Source organism: Geotrypetes seraphini, chromosome 4 (assembly GCF_902459505.1).
Source record: "Geotrypetes seraphini chromosome 4, aGeoSer1.1, whole genome shotgun sequence".
Taxonomy (NCBI): Eukaryota; Metazoa; Chordata; class Amphibia; order Gymnophiona; family Dermophiidae; genus Geotrypetes; species Geotrypetes seraphini.
In genome coordinates, this window is record NC_047087.1 from 240,117,650 (window position 1) to 240,139,086 (window position 21,437).

Genomic DNA, 21,437 nt, shown 5'->3' on the forward strand with positions numbered 1-21,437 from the left:
CTCTATCCCTGTGTAAGCATACCTTATAAATATATGCTATGTAACTTAAGCAGGTATGTGCATACATAAAATGTGTATATATGTGAATGCCTAGATTATAGAATTGCTGCATTTATTCAATGGACTTTACAGTAAACAATACGGGGTAGTGGGCACTGATAATAAAATGGCATCCACAGAGAAATAAAGAAAAAATGGTTTTGTTTACATGCAACCATCTTATCTGTAATACTACCTTGCATTTTATTTCCTATTTTTATGCCATTAAAGCCACAGATCTATATGGCTTACAGCCAAAATATACATAATAAAAACAAGACTCAGAAAGATTGCTGTTTCTTCAATAAAGGTTTGTTAGATAACTTATTTGCATGTGCAGTGTTTCACTTTTGTGGTTGAGAAATAAGGAAAAAAAAGATTTATGCAAATTTCATTTTCAATACAGTAGGTTAAGGCTTCATTGGACAGCCTTACTGGGTCAGACCAATGGTCCATCAAGCCCAGTAACCCGTTCTCACGGTGGCCAATCCAGGTCACTAGTACCTGGCAAAAACCCTTTCTTCCTAGTTGTTTCACCTAAGCCATCAAGAGAAGTTTTGTGTTAGATTTAGGACAAATTTAGGACAATTTATCTTAAAAATTCTCCTATAAATTGTTAGACATGAGATAGCCAATTTGATCGGTACAAAGAGGTTAGTTTTTCTAAATATCTGGGAACCCTATTAGTTTACCAAAACCCAAGGTGTAGCAATATTCCATGTTACTGATACAGGGCAAGTAGTGGCTTCCCCCGTGTCTTTCTCAAAAACAGGGGAGGGGAATGTATATTATATGGATTTAAGAATAGAAAAAAAGGGGGAGTGTTATATTTTATGAGATAAGATGAATTATTTGTAATCACAATTTTTCATGTGTTAATTGAAGTTTTATGTACAATTAAATTATTGTAAGAATGAAAAATTTATAAATAAAATATTTAAAAAAAAAAAAAAAAAAGACTATGGACTTTTCATTCAGGAACTTGTCCAAACCTTTCTTAAAACCAGCTACACTATCTGCTCTTACCACATACTCTGGCTTAACTATTTTCTGAGTGAAAAAAAATTTCCTCAAATTGGTTTTAAAAGGATTTCCCTGTAACTTCGAGTGTCCCCTAGTCTAGCACCACTATGGTCTTTTTTTAACAAAGGTGCGTTAGGGCCTTAAAACGCAGAATAGTGTGCGCTAAAATGCCCCGCGCGCTAGCCACTACTGCCTCCACTTGAGCAGGCGGTAGTTTTTTGGGTAGCGCGCACTATAGCGCGCGCTATCTGATGCATGCACTAAAAACACTAACGCACCTTTGTAAAAGGACGCCTATATCTTTCTTGAGATAAGGAGTCCAGAATTGAATGCAATACTCCAAATGAGGTCGCACCGAAAGGGTAATTGATCGATGGAATGGTCTTCCACATCAGGTAATTGAGGCCAGTACCACGCTCAACTTCAAGGGACGATGGGACAGACAGGTGGGGTCGCTCCAGAGGAATGTTTAAAAGATGGATTCTCGAGGGAGGGAGGATTCTTGAGTGGGCAGACTTGTTGGGCCGCGGGCCCTTTTCTGCCGTCATACTCTATGTTTCTATGTACCATGGAGTGATACAGAAGCATTATAACATTCTTAGTCTTGTTAACCATCCCTTTTTTAATAATTCCTAGAATCCTAGTTATATTTGGAATGGCGCCTCATGTTTCCTTTGAATTTAGTTCATTTACCAAGTATTAATATGCCTAGGAGATATAAAGAGAATGTAATTTTAATGGACACACGGAAAACATTGAGATATATAAGTAACTTATCACCTATCCCAATTAATAAATCAACTAATCAATCCTTATGGATAAACTCCAAGATTAAAATTGGCGGAGCCCAAGTCCTTTGGAAGAACTGGATTATTGCAGGTATTCGAACTCTGAATGATGTGATTTTAGATGGTAAACTGCTGGACTTTTCACAACTGCAACATAAATTTGGTCTTAATAAATCACAAAGTTTTAAATGGTTGCAGTTGAAGCAGGCTATTCATGTGGGGTTCCCTGAATGGAAAAATTTAGATACTCAATATAGTCTGGAGTTCCTGTGCTTCCAAGCAGACTTCCTAGGACACCAAGCCACATTGTTGTATAAATTAATATCTGGATACTTGAATAAAAAACCAAAGTGTGGTCTAAGAGACATTTGGAGCATTGAGATTAAGCATCAGATTTCTGCATCTCAATGGCCACGAATTTGGTCTTGGAGGATGAGATGTACAGTGTCAGCATCTATGAGACAAACTTGGTTCTTTTTGTTGCATAGAGAGTTTTGGACTCCTGTTAGATTACAAAAGTTGGATAGTTCCAAGTCTAATAAATGCTGGCATTGTAATCTGGAACCAGGGACATTAGATCATCTACTTTATTATTGTCCCTATATAAAGTTATTTTTGGATTCAATTTGGACTCAAGTAAACTCTTTATTGGAAAACCATGTTGCGCTCTCATATGATACTGTTTTATTTGGAATGGCTATGAGGAAAAAGAGCCAAATTTCACCATACAATAACAAACTTTTATTAGTTATGACAGGGGTAGCCATTCAACATATTACCAATAATTGGAAAAATCATAAGAATCTTAATTATACATTCTGGTGGAATTCATTGTGCCATATCTTTAAGATGGAAAGAGTAATAGCAGTACAAAGAGGGACATATAATAACTTTAAAAAGATATTGGGGCCATTGGAAAAATATTGTGATGAATAGACATCGTTCTTTGCTGTTCCTTTTCTTTTCTTTCTTAATTTTATTCTGGCACACTCAAGGGGGGAGGGTAGGATTGGGAGGTATTTAAATATGAGATGTTATAATATTGTGGTATATTATTGATTATTCTATTTTAATTAAACATGGGATGAAGGGGGAGGGTGGGAATTTTACATTATTATAGTTCATATGTTAGATAAGTACAGTGCTATATTGAAATTATTTTTATAATACATGTTTTATAAACTGATTGTAAGAGTTAAAAATGAATAAAGATTTTGGGGAAAAAAATAATTCCTAGAATCCTGTTTGCTTTTTTGGCCGCCGCCACCACACATTGGGAAGAAGGTTTCATCATATTGTCTACGATGATACCCAGATACTTTTCTTGGGCGCTAACCCCCAAGGTGGACCCTAGAATCCGGTAACTGTGATGCAGGTTATTCTTATGTGCATCACTTTGCATTTGTCCACATTAAATTTCATCTGCCATTTGGACGCCCAGTCTTCCAATTTCCTAAGATCCGCCTGCAATTTTTCACAATAAGCATGCGTTTTAATAACTTTGAACAGTTTAGTGTCATCTGCAAATTTAATCACCTCACTTGCCGTTCCAATTTCCAGATCATTTATAAATAAGTTAAATAGCACCGGTCCCAGTACAGACCCCAGTGGCAATCCACTGTTTACTCTCCTCCATTGAGAAAAATGACTGTACTCCTTAGCACAAATGACAACTAAAATCATAATAATATTCATCTTATTTTTATAGTTAGGATAAAGGGAGTAAATAGCTGTAAACCAAAATGATTACAATAAAATACAGCCAAGCAGGTTGATTGAATAGATTGCACATTCTCTCTTTTTGAGACATATAAGGACACAGCAAAACACTAGTAATGTATAAATACTATAAAATTCTGCGACATCCTCTTTCATTTGAAGTCTATTATTTTTCACCATAACATTTTTGGTATGGAAAAAGTACAGTCATTCTACAAGACAGCATATTCTAACACAAATATAACTTAAACAGTATTTAAGTAAAACACACCAATAAAATATTCACCTATTTGTGGTCTAGGAGTCCAGTCACTAGAACTAGCATGTGAGGTTCTGTCATCTTCATCACTGTCGCAAGAATGGAAACCATTGGCAAGAATATCATCACTCGAAAGGATATTATCTGCACAGGATAAGTCAAAAGAAACATGTGTCACCCAGCGACTTTAATACTTCAGCATACAGCACTAAACGTTTTATAAAATTGTGTTTACAGAAAATTAAAGCCCACTATTCAAAAGGACCTGCATGTAAACACACAAGTCTGCTGGACTGGGATTTTCAGTAACACTATCTGGATAGTGCTAATCAAAGTTCTTCTAACTACCTCAGCACTTTCCAGATTGTTTCACTCTCTGTCTTGACACTGCAAGATACACATAGGGCTCTTTTTACTAAGCTGCGTTAGGGCTTTAATACACAGAATAGCACACACTACATTGCCGTTGGCATTAGTTCTAGCTGCGTAGCGCACAGTAATATCCTGCGTGCACTAAAAACGCTAGCGCACCTTAGTAAAAGGAGCCCATACAGGAGCAACATTCAAACACAAAATATATAGATAAGCTGATTAACCATGCTAAAAAAAAGCCCCTAAAGTAATACATATAGCTGCTAAAAATACCTACTGTACCTGAATATACTGTACACTGCTTCTACAGTTTTCAGGCTTGCAGGTAGTATATAAGAAATTTAAAAAAAAATAAGTACAGGCACCCAGCACAAAGAGGGCCTCAACCAAAAAAAGCCTCTGGTGCAGTGGTACCAACCCTTCCACCCCCCCCCCCCCATGAACCAAAAATACTTAGCTGCTCTCCTTGCTCTGCTGCCATTGATGGGATGAAGAAGATATCACTGAACATTTCAGGTACTATGAGTTCACAAGGGTGGTGGTACCAGAGCACCAGAGGCTCTCTGATTTAGGGCCTACCTGTGCTGGCTGTTTTGTACAAGATTACTTTGTGATGGGGAAGGGCGAAGTAGTAGTTCAGGCCAAATTATGTCATTTGAGGTGAAGTGTTACACTTCACCTCAGATGACCCTTTGCTCTTTCACTAAGGGCTCCTTTTACAAAGTTGCACAAAAATGCCATTTGCGCTAGCCGCTACCGCCTCCTTTTAAGCAGGCGGTAATTTTTCAGCTAGCGCGCTAATCTTATGCATGCGCTAGAAACGCTAGCACACCTTAGTAAAAGGAGCCTTAAATCTTTTACTCCACCTCTGAGCTAGAGAAAAGCTTCAGCACTACAAAAGGGAGTGAAAAATAAAAACTTACTCATGATGTTAAAAAAAAAACAAAAACCCCAAAAACCAACAGGCACAAAAAATATGGATTTACCGTATTTTTCGCTCTATAAGTTGCACCCACCTGTAGAGGAGGAAAACCCAAGAAAAAAAAATTAGGACCTTAGGACCGCCGGAAGAGGAAGCAGCGTAGACGCAGGGCTAAGAGAAGGGGCAGGACCGCCGGCAGAGGAAGCAGCAGGACGACGGTAGGCAGCTTCTACATGATGGGGGGGTGTGGAGGCTGTGGGGGTGCGAGCAGTCCTTCGGGGTGGGGATGCGGGTGCGGGTTCGAGCGCGAGCGGTCCTTCGGGGTGGGGGTGTGAGCGGTCCTGCGGGGTGAATCGGACGTCGGGGGGGGAACTATGTAAAAAAAAGGGGGATAACGCGCTCACGAATATAACGCGAATGGTTATACTCGGTTTGTAAAAATCGTGTATAACGCGCGCGTTATATGCATGAAAATACGGTAAACTACTGCACTAAACAGTACCTTTGTAACCCATTACATCAGTCCCTCTTATGTCAAATCAAAAGACAAGCAAAGTGAACCAGGCCCTTATCCCTACAGTCTGAGACTGATTTTCTAGTTTAATCAATCAACTCCCTACTTTTACTTCACAAAATTTTGGCCACACTTTCCACATACATAATTGACCAAAGAGAGAGGGATATGTTTACTAAAGAGTGTTAAAGCCCTTAATACACGGTTAGTGCAAACTAACTCGCTACCATAAAACACTTGCTGCCAATTTTTTTTTTATTATTATTATTTTGAAGGTGGGTAGTATCAAGTTAACCTTTTAGTGCATTATGATTAGTGTACACTATTCAGATAATGCAGCATTACATGGGAGCACTTATCTCCCCTTTTACATAGCCTCAGCAACAAGTCCTAGCACAGCAAATATGGCATAGCCCATAAGAACTGAATGGACTGTGTTGCATTTGCCATGCGGGAATTGCTACCACGGCTTTATAAACAGGGTCCTTAGTGCCTCATAAATAGATGGTAAGGGCTCCCATGTTTTTAGCAATTACCAGGGAACATTAGCACATGATGTAGCCTAATGGTTTGTGCATCAGTCGGAGAACCAGTGGAACTGGTAATTGATTGTTAACCACTGTGCTGGTATTCTGGTATTCTCAAACAGCAGTATATCAGGCAAATAAAACTAAATCAAACTGGGTTAAATCCCTACTGCAGTTTCTTGCAACTCTGGGCAAGTCACTTAACCATCTTTTGCCCCAGGTACAAAATAAAAACTACAAAAAAAACACCCCTCTAAAATATTTCATGCTCAATCCGCAGAAAACTAAGAACTGATGGTCCCATGAGCCAACGTCAGGCGGGAGGGCACTCGCGAATGCGAGTGACAGTACACTTTTACACTGTCCGTACCAGGCTCCTTAGATGATGTCAACCATCTGTGAATATGCTGCCTGCTTGCCATAGTGTGGTTTTTGGCGCCGACTGTAGCAGTAACAGCTCCATCACTCATAGAATTCCTATGAGCATCGGAGCTGTTACCACCATGGCTGGCGCTAAAAAATGCGCTATGGTTTTGTAAAAAGGGGAGGGGGTGTAAATCACTTGTTTCATAATTTAAAATGTTCCTAAATTTGACAATTTTCAAATTGTGCACAGAAGTAAAACATCAGAAAATGCTAAAACCCACAAATTTTACCCAATTTCAAAGTGAAAGTACATATATACTTTTGCTTTGGAAATTTGCTATGGGTAGCCTTTGCACATTCTATTCAGCAGATATGTATTAATTCCCATGTCTTAGCCTAAATACACCCCTCAGCGACACCTCCTTTCACAGTAAACAGAATTATTTTAGCTATATAAATGATAGATTGGTTTTACTACTTAGCTAGAATATGCATAATAAGCATGCTAATTGTTGTAAAATTCTCTTTTTAAAAGTACAACATTGAAAGAATGAACCACAAATTGAAGCTTAACTCGGATAAAACAAAATTCTTACTACTTGAAAAGGACAAAAACCCTTCCATAACAGAATTGGTAATAAATGTAACCAAATATCCAATACAGACATCTCTTAAAATCCTTGGAGTATTGATAGACAGATGCTGCTCAATGCAGACCCAAATCAACAAAACAACACAAAAAGCATACTTCACCATGCATAACCTACGAAAAATAAGAAAATTCTTCAACAAAGACAATACAGGATCATAGTCCAATCCCTTGTACTAGGACTATTGGACTACTGCAACATCCTCTACCTACCTTGTCCAATAAACTTAATTAAACAACTACAATCCGCTCAGGACACAGCTCTCAGGCTAATCTATTCACTCCGAAAATTTGACCACATCACCAATGCCTACCTAGACTCACACTGGTTACCCATACAAGCCAGAATCCAATTCAAATTATTCATTCTATTATACAAAGTAATAAACGGAACTGCGCCTACCTACCTAAACAATCGCCTAAATCGAAACCTTTCACCCAGAATTAGGAGAACCCAGACACCATTCTCCTACCCAGCACTCAAAGGTACCCAACACAAAAAACTATACGACAGCCTCCTAGCTACTAAAGCAGCAAAACTTGACCCCTCCATATCCAACCTATTGATTACAACAACAGACTATAAAGCATTCCGAAAAGAAATAAAAACACTACTATTCAAAAAACATATTCGGTTAACCTAACCTAACACGAATCCCATCATGCTAGAATCTTCTTTTCTATGTCACAAAATAACCTGAAACCTCACTATGTAACTTGAAACCAACTACCTTCTAATGTAATGTAATTTCATGGAAATGCCCAGTTATCTTCCAATGTAATCTGCTTAGAACCGCAAGATACAAGCGGAATAGAAATCCGTAATGTAATATGACTTTATTAGTATTGAAAAGTCATATGTTCACTCTTTCAAAGCAATTCATGGCCCAGCCAATGTAATCCAATAACTAGAGTGGCAAAATTCTTCCTGCAATCTATTGGCGCAGAGCGGTCACCTATCTAAGCCAGTCAAAACAAAGATACAATGTACAAGTATATAGCCAGTTGCTTATTTTATTAAGTACTATGATTCTGATTGGCCCAGGCGCCTTAGGCCCCACCAGTAGGCGGGGCTTTGGTACTGCTGGGTCAATCCAGCCCCATTCTTTGGTGGCCTGCATGCCGGATGGATGGGTTTGGCACCTGTCTGTCCGACCAACGATGAAAAGGTACGGGGAAGGGGGGTGGGGGTGGGGATCGGGGGTTCTGGGGGGGGGGGCGGACGTTGGGGGGGAGGGGGTTCGTCGAGGGTAGGAGGGCCTGGGATCCCTCCTGCCCGTAATGTAGTGGGCGCCTTAGGCCCCACCAGTAGGCAGGACTTTGGTACCGCTGTGCCAATCCGGCCCCATTCTTCGGTGACCTGCATGCCGGACGGACGGGTTTGGCACCCGTCTGTCCGACCAACGACGAAAAGGTACGGGGAAGGGGGGGAGGGTCGTCCGGGGGGGGTCGCGGGTCACCTGGGGGGGCCGATCGCGGGTTCTGGGGGGGGCGGACGTTGGGGGGAAGGGGGGGTTCATCGAGGGCAGGAGGGCCTGGGATCCCTCCTGCCCGTAATGTAGTGGGGAGTTGGGGTAAGGGGGTTGCCTGGGCCAGGAGGGCTTGGGCTCTCTCCTGGCCCGAACGTGTAGGGGGGTCGCCTGGGCCAGGAGGGGTTGGGCTCCCTCCTGGCCCAATCGAGTCGGGGGGGGGGGGGTCGCAGCTTCAACGGGGCAAGAAGGTTTGGGCTCCCTCTTGCCCCGATGTTGTCGGGAGGGGGGGGGGGTCGCGGTTTGCCATGGCAGGAGGGCTTGGCACCCTCCTGCCTGGATGGTTGTGGGGAGGGGGGATTCTGTAACCGGTGTTGTTTTTGACAGACACCGGTTACAGAATCCAGCTTTTAGGCAAAGGACTGGCTCCTCCTTCGCCTAAAAGCCCTTCTGTTGGACGTTTTTGGCTTAGGCGTTTTTTTGTTTTATTATGGCTTAAAAGTGTAGACGTGCTGTGGGGGTACTTTTAGACGTAGTGGAGATTGGGCGTTTAGGCAGGGGAAGGCCATAATCAAAACATGGACGTTTGTTTTAGTTATGGACACTTTCCTTGCTTCTGGGTTGAACGTTTAGGGACTTAGGCCAAAAGGGGACTTAGACGCTTTTTTTGATTATGCCCCTCCAAGTCTTTATCGAAACCAAATGGTAGTAAAACTATATGAAAAATTGCTGACGAACATCAAAATTTTCAAGAAAAGTGGGAATTGGAATTTTTTTACTGTGAAGTAAAAGATAAAATGATTTGCTTGATAGGTAACAATGCTATTAGTGTGCCAAAGTTATATAACATTAAATGGCACTATGAACAGCATAAGTCAAAATATGACAATTACGAAGGATTAATGAGACAAGAAAAGTTGAGAGAGTTCAAGTTGGGACTGAGAAAAGAACAGTTCATATTTACTAAAGTATCACGAGAATGTGAAGCGGTGGTGCATGCAAGCTATGCTTTGTCGGAACTGATAGCTAAAAATCTTTTTCTGAAAGCGATTTCATCAAGGTATGTCTAAATTAAAGCTGCAGAAATTGTTTGTCCTGGAAATGTGAAGGTTTTTCAATCTCTCTGTCTCGAAATACAGTTGCAGAAAGAATTACTGATTTGGCCAGCAATTTAAGTGATCAGATAAAAGCAAAATCATCTAGTTTCAAAGCTTTTTTCCATTGCCTTTGACGAGAATATGGACATTGGGGGAGTAGCTCAATTAGCTGTGTTTCTTCGTGGTTGCGACACGAATTTCCAATAATTCCTCAAAAATTCTGAAATAGTACTGATGCATAGCACTACAACGGGACAAGATATATTTAATTGTATTTATGAACTTCTGCAAAAATGCAGTTTACCTCTGTCAAAAATAACTTCTGTAGCTACAACTGGAGCTCCTTCAATGGCAGGAAAAACCAATGGTTTTGTGGCATTATTGTGAAAAACTTCTTTACACTTAATGTGCTACACACTCACTTCTCCAAACAATATAGGCTACTGTAGAATCACCAAACTAAGACCTACTAGGTCAAATAGTTTATACAGTTCTTGATGGATCTCAAGTGTTCGCGATCATAACACCACTAGAACACGTCCGGTGTATGACCGAATTGCTTACTATCATCGGTCCAAAAAGTTGTTAAAGATTTTGTCACCTCAAACTTTATTTTTATAATTTAAATTGCTTAATATATTCTTTATATATATTTCTTTCTTTATGAATACGGTTATGTTATACTGTATGCTTCCTCTATTATTATTAGAAAAGTACGGGTTGATGATACCTGAGCTAAGTACTTTTCTAATAATAATAGAGGAAGAATACAGTACAACATAACTGTATTCATAAATAAATATATATATATATATAAAGAATATATTAAGCAATTTAAATTATAAAAATAAAGTTTGAGGTGACAAAATATTTAACAACTTTTTGGACCGATGATAGTTCGCAATTCGGTCATACACCGGACATGTTCTAGTGGTGTTATGATCGCGAACACTTGAGATCCATCAAGAAGTGTATAAACTATTTGACCTAGTAGGTCTTAATTTGGTGACTCTACAGTAGCCTATATTGTTTGTTTGGATTATTGTGAAAAAAACAAAGTGAAACTTATGACGGATCCAAGATTCATCATATGCATTGCATTATACATCAAGAAGTATTATGCACAAAGGTAATAAACATGGAAAATGTGTTCACATTTGTCAAAAAAAAAAAAAAATCATAAATTTCAAAAGATCTCGAGGCTTAAATCAGCGACAATTCTCCGCTTTCTTAAGTGAATTAGAAAGTGAATATTCCGGTTTGTCCTGCTCCAAGATCCTTAAACAATTCTGGATTTGAAAGAAGAAACGTGTCCGTTTTTAATAACTAAAAATCAAGACACAAGGTTGTTTTCTGATCCAGTATGCTTACAAGATTTATCCTTCATGGTTGATAACAAAATACTAAGGGGTCCTTTTATCAAGTCGCGCTAGCAGGGTTAGCACGTCGGACATTTCATCACGCACTAACCCCAGCGGCAGGCTAAAAAACTAACACCTGCTCAATGTAGGCATTAGTGGCTAGCGCGGCAGGCGGTTTAACGCACAGTATTACATGCGTTAAACCCCTACCGCAGCTTGATAAAAGGACCCCTAAAACGATTTAAATTTAAATCTGCAAGGAAAAAAAATCAGTACATTACGAACATGTGTGATCAAGTTAAAGCATTCCAATGTAAACTAGTTCTTTGGGAAAAGCAGTTGAAAAATGAAGATTTAATGTACTTTCCAACATGCAACAAACAAATCAGAAAAAATTTTAAACCTTAGAACTGAGTTTGATTTTCAGGTTTTAAATCTTTGGAAGACAAGTTTTCTTTTTCTTTGATTTTCTCAATAAATATAGAATCAATACCTAATCATATGCAAATGGAAGTAATTGAGATCCAGTGTGATTGAGATCTGAAGACAAAATACAGTGAAGTTGGCTTGCTTGAATTTTACAAATATTTGCCAGCCAGGTTTGAAAATACTTGAAAATTCACATATGAAATTATTTTCATGTTTGGAATTACTTATCGGCGTGAGCAGTTATTTACACTTATGAAAGGAAATAAGTCTCCTATCAGATCCAGAATTTTCAACACTCACCTTGGATCAGTTTTAAAAGTAATCACTGCGTCAAGATTTCCCTTTAAATAGGAATAATAGTAGCAGAGAAGAGATGCCAAGTGTCAGGAAGCAAACATTAATTTTATTGTTGCTCTTTTTTATACTGTACTTTTCAAAATAAACCTAAGTTTCTATGAAAAATAATGTTTTTGCTTTTTTGCGGTCCACATAAACTTAAAATCTTGTTTATTTGGCCCGTGTCAGCCTTTGAGTTTAGACATGCATGCCATATAACAAAGTATATTTTTTAAAAAGGAGGACATCACTGAATTAGTCTGCATTAAACTATTACTATATTAATGTACTTCAATTAAAATCAAATGCTAGCACTTCACCAAGTTTTTAATTTCATAATTATTCTTTTAGATTTGACTATGAGCAACCAGTTGTTTGTAGATGAATAATTGTATAAAAAGTACTTGCAAGAACTGTTTTCAGTGGCTCAAAGTAAAGCTGCGGTAGAAACATTTAAATACACCCAAAATTGGTATATCCAAGAAAATATTTTCTTCCACAACCATGAAGCCATTTCATACTATAATAATTTTTAGTGATTTGCTAAGCAAAAAAAAGTAAATTATCTGAAAATGTCACTAAATGATTCACGTTCCTATTCTAAAGCTTGCATCTGTCTTAAAATAAAAAAAAATATCCCTGGGAAATACATGAAATAAATAAAAACAAGAACAGATCACTCTCTCCGCTCTAAGGAAGCTCCACGGGACAACTTATGCAAGTATCATAAGACTCATCTGTAATCGTTTTATTGAAGGGGGGACCTTCAGCTAGCGATCCGTAGTGGCAGAAACTGCGCACCTCGATAACCAATAGCTTGAGCAGCTCCAGCTCCATTCGCCACCTCTTCCTCCTCCTCCTCCTCCAGCTCTTGGTGCAGCTGCTGATTCCCTTCCTCTTGCCGTAGCAAGACCAGCTTCACCTGCTGCTGCCGCCTGCGCCGCCGTTGCTGCTCCTCCTCCTCTTCCTCCACTGGAAGGCCCTGAAGCGCTGCCCCATTGTCTGTTCGCACTAGCGCCGCCGCGGCCTGCGCCTCCTCCCCCTGCTGGGCCGCTAACAGAGCCGGCTCACCGATCGCCTCCGAGCCTCTCTCCTTCTCGTTGCGCCATCTCGTCGGCGGCCCGGCCTCCCCGGAGATTGTTCGCGGTCTCTTGGAGACCGGTTCACCCCCCTCGGGCGTTGGGGAGAGGCGACCGTCGGACTGAGGAACCAAATTTTCCTCATCCGCCATCTTCCAACTGTCTCCGACTCGCTCGCTCGCTCTCCTTCCCCCGCCGCTCTCAGCGCTCCAGCTGAAAGAGATTTAAACGAGTCACGTGACACGGCTTCCACCACTGGCACCCACGCGGCCCGCAGGTTTCGACGTCAACAACAACAAACCGGGTCACGTGGCGCGAAGTCTCCCGGTGTTGGCTGGAGGGCGTCACGGGCCGAGGGAAATCCGGGCGTGGGCGGGTCCTTAGGTGCTCCTGAGGAGGGTAGCTCTGGACTCTCCTTGTTAAAGTCAGAGAAAACTCAACGCTAGTGAAGGTCAGCGGATTCCGCTTAGGGCAGTGCCCGTTAGAAAAGAATGTTCTTTGGAATGGCGGGTTCTTATGGAACAGAACACTGGAAACAGCTCTGATAGTTCTGTTGCGAGCTGGCCAGGTTGGGCTGCTAGGGCGCTGACGCACTACACCTTTGCTGCCTATAGTTTGGGGAATTTGATTTGCCCGCTCGTGAACTAGTGAAAACACTGTAAATGCTGAGGGGGTTGGAATAAGAAGTTGGTTGCTTAGCACATGGATAATAAATCTTAGTTATAATAGTTAAAAGCGGCTCGCCTGAAGTCCAGACCACCTATATGGTTCGTTCCATAATAAAAAGAAAAAAAAGTGCAAACCTTTTCCTAACTAAAAAAATAAAAATATGACACACAAACTAATTAAGCCTTTAAAGTAAAACTGCTACCGTATCTATATTTATGCTTATGTACCAAACCTATGGGATATTCCCAGGGCTTTTTTCCAGGGGGTACTGGGGGTTCCTATGTATGTGTATGGGGAAAATGGGAATCTATAGCGATTACGACAAAAACGCCATTACTATTACGGAGATTGGTACCAGATTAGATATGTCCCCATGTACACCTCGACTCAGAAACTTGACACCAAAACCTCAGCTAAAAATAAAAAGAGGCATTTTTGAAAACTGGTACTGTACAGCACTTTAGGCAACTAGGGAGATCACTGATAAACTGGTAAGAATAGTCTAATTTGTTTGGAGCATTTGGACAAATGTTATCCACTATTATGCTATGTTATATTTTTCTGATGTTAGACTGCTTCTTATTGTGATCCATGCTGAATACTCGGTTGAACAATGTGAAATATAAAACATAATATAATATAGCATAATCTCCACCGATTTAGTATCATCGGTGTGACTGATAATGCAGCTAATATGAAAGCAGCATCTCAAAATGAGGTCTGAATAGGTTGTACAGGTCATAATCTCTCTTACAGACTCCAGCCATCAAAAAAGAAGTTGATCCGAATGATCTCCCCTGTTATATTGTAAAAGGAGGTAGTTACACTCACTGAAATAACAAAAATCAATTGTTCACTGAAGAAAATGCTCAACAGTGCAAGTCAGCTCAGTGAAACCGTGTCTGCCAGAGAATATGAAGGAGCTGAATGCAATGCCATTGAACCAGGTGCAAATGAGCAGTTCCTGATCAAATTGTGCAGCTGATGATGATTTCTTGTTGGCATGTTTTCATGCCAGCAAGAAGTGATGTTTTCAGAGATACAAAAGAACTACATCTGGTGGTCCCAGCAAATTATCAGTTGAAACGGGCATCTGACAATAGCATGCTCAGACAGCCATGTGATAGCATCCTTAAAGAATCATCTTGCTGATCATCTGGATAGTTCGTTTACAGTTACATAGACACACTTGGCAGCAATGTTGCTGGATCCAAGGCTGAAGGGTTGTTTAAATCTGATGACAGTCAAAGGACAGATCAGTGCCATAAATAGACTGTGAACAATGACAGCAGATCAAGCTCTAGTCAAGGTGGAACTAATTGCCAAACCACCAACAAAACATCAAAAATGAGAACAATCGGAGGCAGATTTTTTTTAGAGGGGAGACTTTTTAAGAGCCAGGAACTAGCTCCAGTGATCAACAATGTGGCTAGATACATATTGAACTTGTCAAGGAATTCTGCTTCTCTTTCTACCTGTTGGCAACAGAGGGCCCATGTGACACTTGCAGCCTGTTCCTTGCTTGGAAATTCTGCTACCAGAACATCATCAGAATGTTCTTTTTCCAGTTGCAGGATAAACAATTGAGGAACACAGAATGAAACAGAGCTAGTCTCTGGTTCTCTAGATGGTTTATTAGTTTTACATATTTTAAAATAATTGTTTTCTAGTTGTCCATATTAATAAATATGGTTTTCTTGCATATTTAACAACATTATACCTGTACATATTGTTTTGTATTAAATTTTAACAAGTGATAGGACATATTTATGTTTTGTTTGAATTTACAATATCTTTTAAGTGTGGGGTGGGTACAGGGATGGTAAAGAAAACTGTGGAGATGGTAATGGAAGCATATCAATATGATGGGAATGGTGTACGAATGGAATAGAATTGACTGGGGACAAGTGGAATTTACTGGAGATAACCTCCAGTACCAATACCTTTTCCATTGCCTGCTAAAGTTGTCCCATGGTCACCAAGTACTAATGAAAGAGCTCAGGCTCTACACATCAATTCTTCCTTTTCATAGATTATGTGGCTGGTTACAGGGGGCATGGCTATTGTGGGGTAAGTCTCTCAGTGATCATTTCATCCAGAGGATGGCCTAGCATTTGAGGATTGGCACTTTTTATGCTAGGAAAATTCACTGGATATTCCATTCCTTCAGGGCTGGTGGAATGATTTTTTGTTCTTCTGGAGTGGGGTAATAAGGCCATAGCCCCAGTGGCTTCACTGCTTGTCTCATTGGAAGGCTGCCTAGTACCCTGCTTCCAACAGTGGCCAATCCAGATCACAAGCACCTGACAGAAACCCAAATACTAAGATTCCATGCTACAGATCCTGGGGGAAACGTTGGCTTTCCCCAAGTCTAACGCAGTAGCTATACATACTTTATATGTATATATATATATATATATAAAATAATAAAACGCTAAGCGCGCATGCACACTCGTGCCACGTGTTCCCTGAGATCTGATCTGTCGGGATGTGGCGGCACAAGTGCGCATGCGCTACACCAGGACTCGCAAAGTGTCGAGGCTTTGAGGCAAGGCGGCTGTCGACGGAGGGCAGACGCCGGGCCAGGACAGTCTGCCGATAGACGACTTGCTCCAGCTCGCGCCGCCTTCAAAATTAAAAATAAATGTCCCCACACCGCCTCCCTGCTCGCGCAGACCTCCATCAAGGAAAAGCAGCACCACCGGCCGAAGTTTATTTTAAAGTTTAAAGCCACTGCGGCGGCTCCTCTCATGAGCCACACCTGCGTCGGAGAAGGCTTCCGATGCAGGCAGCGATAGTGCGAGGAGCCGCCGCAGCGGCTTTAATCTTTAAAATAAACTTCGGCCGGTAGTGCTGTTTTTCCTTGATGGAGGTCTGCGCGAGCTCTCCCAGAGCCTGGCTTGCACCAAGACGCGCTCCTATGGCAGTACGGCTAGCGTGATGGCGACTCTAGCCGAGAGCTACGTGGAGCACCGGGTGGGCTAGGTCTTTGTTGAATTCTTTTGCCTGAGCCAGAAGTCTTTAGATCAATTCTGTGAAGGTGGAAAAAGTGCAGCATCTTTCCTCTGTCAGCCAAAGTGCCTTCTCCTTTCTCCGTACCCTCTGAATAACTGTTCCTTTAATACTGTATATTTAAATTCTCCTCCATCTCCTTTTCTACCTATCCTGTCTTCTCTGAAAAGATTATAAGCCTGAAATGGCTATATTACAGTCATGGGGCTCACTAAACTAGGTTTCTTAGGCAACTGTAAAGTCTGGATCTGACTTTGTCATTTGGGATTGCAGGTATGGCATTTGTAATATGGCCTGTGGTGCTTATGTATAGCCTTCCGGTTCTTTCTGTATGCCTTCGCTCTGGGCATTCCCATCTCAGCATCTTTATTGTCCACATTCTTTATAGGTAGTTTTAAGATATCCATACTTTACAGTTTTTCACTGTTAATTTTGTTGAAGGTGACAGTCCAATGTACAGTACTCCCCCGAAATTTGTGGGGGTTCCGTTCTAGGAACCCCCGCAAATTTCAAAAAAACGCCTGTCAAAAGGCAGAGGAGGCAGGAGAAAGCAGCTGGATCGCCGGTGGGTGAAGAAAATCATTCATGGTCTACTCCGACCACCTTTTCCTGTAGTAAAGTCGGGCTACACCAATCAGGAGCTGCTTTGAAACTGTGGTATGCAGTCTATGCCTGCTAGGCATGTCCCCAGAACAGAGCCTAGTTTAAATGCAAACCCTTCCCATAGTGATTCATGTAAACCTCATTTTGATCCATCTGGTGCTATTTCTTCCTTGAACTCTAGAGGGAGTCGGAGAGCACAGGTGCAGGGCGCCCATCCTCCTCTCATCTGTAGGGTTGCTGTCAGGAAATCCTTCTCACCTGAGGATTGGGGGCGGGGCTGCAAATTGCTTGCTCAGAGAACAAAGCTCCTGAAGAGTCAGTTCAAAGGAGGAGAGGCACAGAACAGGCAGCAGTGCCCAGGGCTGGGAGATTCTGAAAGCGGTCAACCACCAGAATGTATGGCGTTGGTGGAAGCTGGAGAGGAAGCACCTTTCAGTGTGAAAGAGGAACCTCAGGCTATGGAACTTGACCTGGAGCCAACTGCTGCACCATTGAATGAGATTCTTCCCATGGAAGTTTGCTGCATGGAAAGCAAGCCGCTCATGATATCTAAGTGAGTAGCTGTGTCCTTGCTGTGTGAATGACTTTTAAGTTTATGCTAAACCCTGTGGGAGCTATGGAAGCCAGAAGCTCCAGAAGATTGGACTGACTTATTTGAGTTTGTTTTTGTTTCTCTTTTTGAGAGAAAAGGACTGTAGCCAGCTCAGGCAGTGGGGGATTTGCCTCACATAATTCAGTGGTGAGATAGAGGGCCTTGTCGATAGTTTGCCACCATGTGAAGTGCCCTACCTGACCAGTACTCAAGCGGCTGGAAAAGTCACAGCCTTAGCTCTGACTAAAGCTGTAATGGTCAACCTTAGGACAATTTGCTGTTTTGAATTTTCTTTTGATTATTGGTTTGGGACTATTTGCTAACGCAGAGAAACATCCTGACAAAACTTTGTTTATTGCAAGTGAAAGAATAAATCCTGAGTTTTTGTTTAAGAAACTATACTTACCTGGTGTGGCAGTGTTTTTCATCCGCTATTTTCCTTGTGCAGCTCACCGCGGCTCACAAGAGCAAAATTTTCTTGTCCCAGCTGCTCAGGACCCATTGTCCTGAGATGGTTGGTGACAAAGTGCAGTTCCTGATTGGTATAGCCGGACTTTAGTACAGGATGAGGTGGTCGGAGCAGAGCATGAATGAGCGAGTCTGCGATTCGTGAACCGCAAATTCGCTGGGGAACACTGTAATCAGTTTCTCTGATTGGTATAGCCGGACTTTAGTACAGTTTGAGGTGGTCGGAGCAGAGCATGAATGAGCGAGTCTGCGATTCGTGAACCGCAAATTCGCTGGGGAACACTGTAATCAGTTTCTGTGTATCTACCTTCCCACATTTAGTTTACATTCTTCATCTCATTAATTTCTTTGACTTGGAATTGTTTGTTTAAATTTGGTACCACTGAGGTGTTATTGCTCTTTTGTATTTATAAATGGTTACATTACACTGGTCAACAACAAAAAAAGTTTTTCTTTGCTACTGAGAACTTAAGAAGTGTTCTTAATTAATTTAATATTGCTGATTTCAGATCTGTAATTGAAATTCAGCTAGCACGTCAGGTTTCTGAGATACACGTTACTGATTTTTATGGACAGTTTGAGTTTATTAAAACAGATATAATGTTTGTTGCGGTTTCGCCACCTTTTGGCAAACTAGGGGACCTGATATGGTGTGTGGGGACGGTGGCAGTGACGGATTCTGTCACTGTGTCATTCTCTAGAACCTCACAGTGCTGAGGCAGAGAGAAAGAATGACAGACGGGGCCAGAAAGACAGACATCTATTCTAGCACCCGTTAATGTAACGGGCTTCAAGACTAGTATATATATATATATACATGGATAAGCTACACTGATCCAATAGATTAAGGCCCATATTCTATATATAGCAAAGCTATTTAAAAATGATGTAAAAATCATTTAAAAACAAAAATGGAGGCACCTAGATTTAGTACGCCTAAGGTCAATGTAGGCGTGGCTAATTCCATAAATGACCTTGGCCACCTCTATAGACGGGATTCATGTCAAACATAGATGGCGGAAATGTAGGCCTTGAAAACCCTGGCCTTCATTTTCAGTGCCTGTGTTATAGGTAGCCGCGATTCTACAAATGGTGCTAATTGCATGATTGACACATGATCAGCAGCTAGTTTTTAGGCGGCCACCGTTGTCGGCGCCTTTTGTAGAATCTAGCCTAAATGCCTATCGAGCAATTAATAAATATGAAACATGAAGTATAATTATTCATATGGATCATTTCCAAACCAACCAATAAAACTACCCCAATAGGTACAAATCAGAAGTAAGATGCTTTACAAATTAATGCACATATTCTATTCAAATTCTAGTGTCATATCAATGACAGCAATAAACTCCTTTTGCTGTCAGATACTCTGGGGTCCTTTTACTAAGGCGCACTAGCCATTTTAGTGTACGCTAATGTGTCCATTATATTCTATGGACGCGTTAGCGTTTAGCTAAAACGGCTAGCGCATCTTAATAAACCATCACAAAGCCTAAAATTCAAACTGTACAAATTGTACTTATGAAAAGAAAAGTCACCACTGCAAATGTTCTAGAACACCAAAGCATCCCATTTTGAAAAAGAGAATGCTACAAATTTCTGTATGAAAACTACATGTTAACAGGATCTCTGACCTTTGTTACATATGGAAAACACAGACCATCATCTACTAAAGCATAATAAATTACAAACTGGAAACAAATATACAGACAAATAATGAAATGGAAAACTCCAAAAAACAGGCTGTGTGAGCAATTGAACACTGAAGAATGAAACAAATGCACTTCCTTCTGTACTTAACAAAATACAAAGAAATCTCTAAAACCTCCTCATAATTTTTTTTTTTTAGAACCTTCATTGTTGGACACTGCTTTTTTTCAGTTGGCTTGGTCCTGGTCTTTCTTTTGCTGGTTTTCTCTTAAACTGTTATTATTATTATTAAGTCATTTTCCAGGATCTCATTTCCATTTTCTTTACTTTCTTTGGTGTTGATCCTTCTGTTATCTTTTTTTTCTCCATTTCACTCATCTGCCTTTTTATCTGCATGTAACTAATTTCATTATTCCCCCTCCTGTCTTCAGTTTCCCTCTTTTCACACTCAGCTTATTACCTGCCTCCTGTTTCCACACCTTCATCTCATTTTTTCACCAGTTTCCTAGTCCACATGTATTTTACTCACTTTCTAGTCCTGCATTTCCATCTTCTAACTCATCCCCTTTCTAACCCCAGCTCCTTCCCAGTCATTTATCCCTTCTCCAGCATCAGTTCCTTTCTTATGCCTTATGGGCTTTCATCCACACCCACACACCTAGGCTTCTATTCCCCTTTTTACCTCCCTAATTTTTACCCTCTTTTCCTTTCTTCAAAGACCTGTCCTCTCCTTTGTCGTTCATCCTCATAAGAACATAAGAAATGCCTTGACTGGATCAGACCTTAGGTCCATCTTGTCCGGCGACCCGCACATGCGGAGGCTAAGCTAGGTGTTCCCTAATGGACACCATGTTCACCCGTATCCCTCAATGTGATTTGCAAGAAGGTGTGCATCCATCTTGCCCTTGAATCCCAGAATGGTGGTCTCTGTCACAACCTCTTCTGGGAGAGCATTCCAAGCGTCCACCACTTGCTGTGTGAAGCAGAACTTCCTGACATTAGTCCTGAGTCTGCCGCCTCTCAGTTTCAGTCCATGACCTCTTGTTCGAGTCACTTTTGACAATGTGAATAACGAAGTTTCTTGCTCTGTTTTTGTCGAAACCTTTTAGTATTTTAAAAGTCTCTATCATATCCCCTCGCAGCCTTCTCTTCTGGAGGGTGAACAATCCCAATTTACCCTTTGTCTTCCCAGTTGTCCAGATCTTAAAGACCATGGGTTAGAGATGCATAAAACTCTCTGATGGTGTATCAATGGTCACAAAACCAGTTTGACTGATTTAGCAACCGATGGGATTTGCTGATCTGATGTTGAAAACGGCTCACCACACAGTGTTCCATACAGTCATACATTTTCTGATTCTGGCATGCAAACAACCTCATTACTATTAAAATGAGGTCATTAATATTAAAACCAGCCATCCGATCAAGTGCCTAACATTACATGCCATATCGGATCTGTAATACTGACCTGAAAAAAACAATAGGTCTAGA

The 21,437-nt window shown here is 40.9% G+C and overlaps 1 protein-coding gene across 3 annotated transcripts in view; it reads right to left on the bottom strand.

The window, feature by feature from the left end:
* Positions 1 to 13,306, bottom strand: part of SIRT1 (sirtuin 1) — a 149,146-nt gene extending 135,840 nt beyond the window's left edge. For 2 of the 3 annotated variants that reach the window (XM_033941660.1, XM_033941657.1), the window contains exons 1-2: positions 12,672 to 13,262; positions 3,856 to 3,972 (exon numbers count right to left, since the gene is read on the bottom strand). In XM_033941660.1, the coding sequence (XP_033797551.1) occupies positions 3,856 to 3,972; positions 12,672 to 13,101 (547 nt within the window). In that variant the 5' untranslated portion in view covers positions 13,102 to 13,262. Of the gene's footprint in view, positions 1 to 3,855; positions 3,973 to 12,671 lie in introns of all 3 variants that reach the window. The other variant, XM_033941658.1, reaches the window with a different exon arrangement.
* Between the last annotated feature and the right edge of the window lie 8,131 nt (positions 13,307 to 21,437).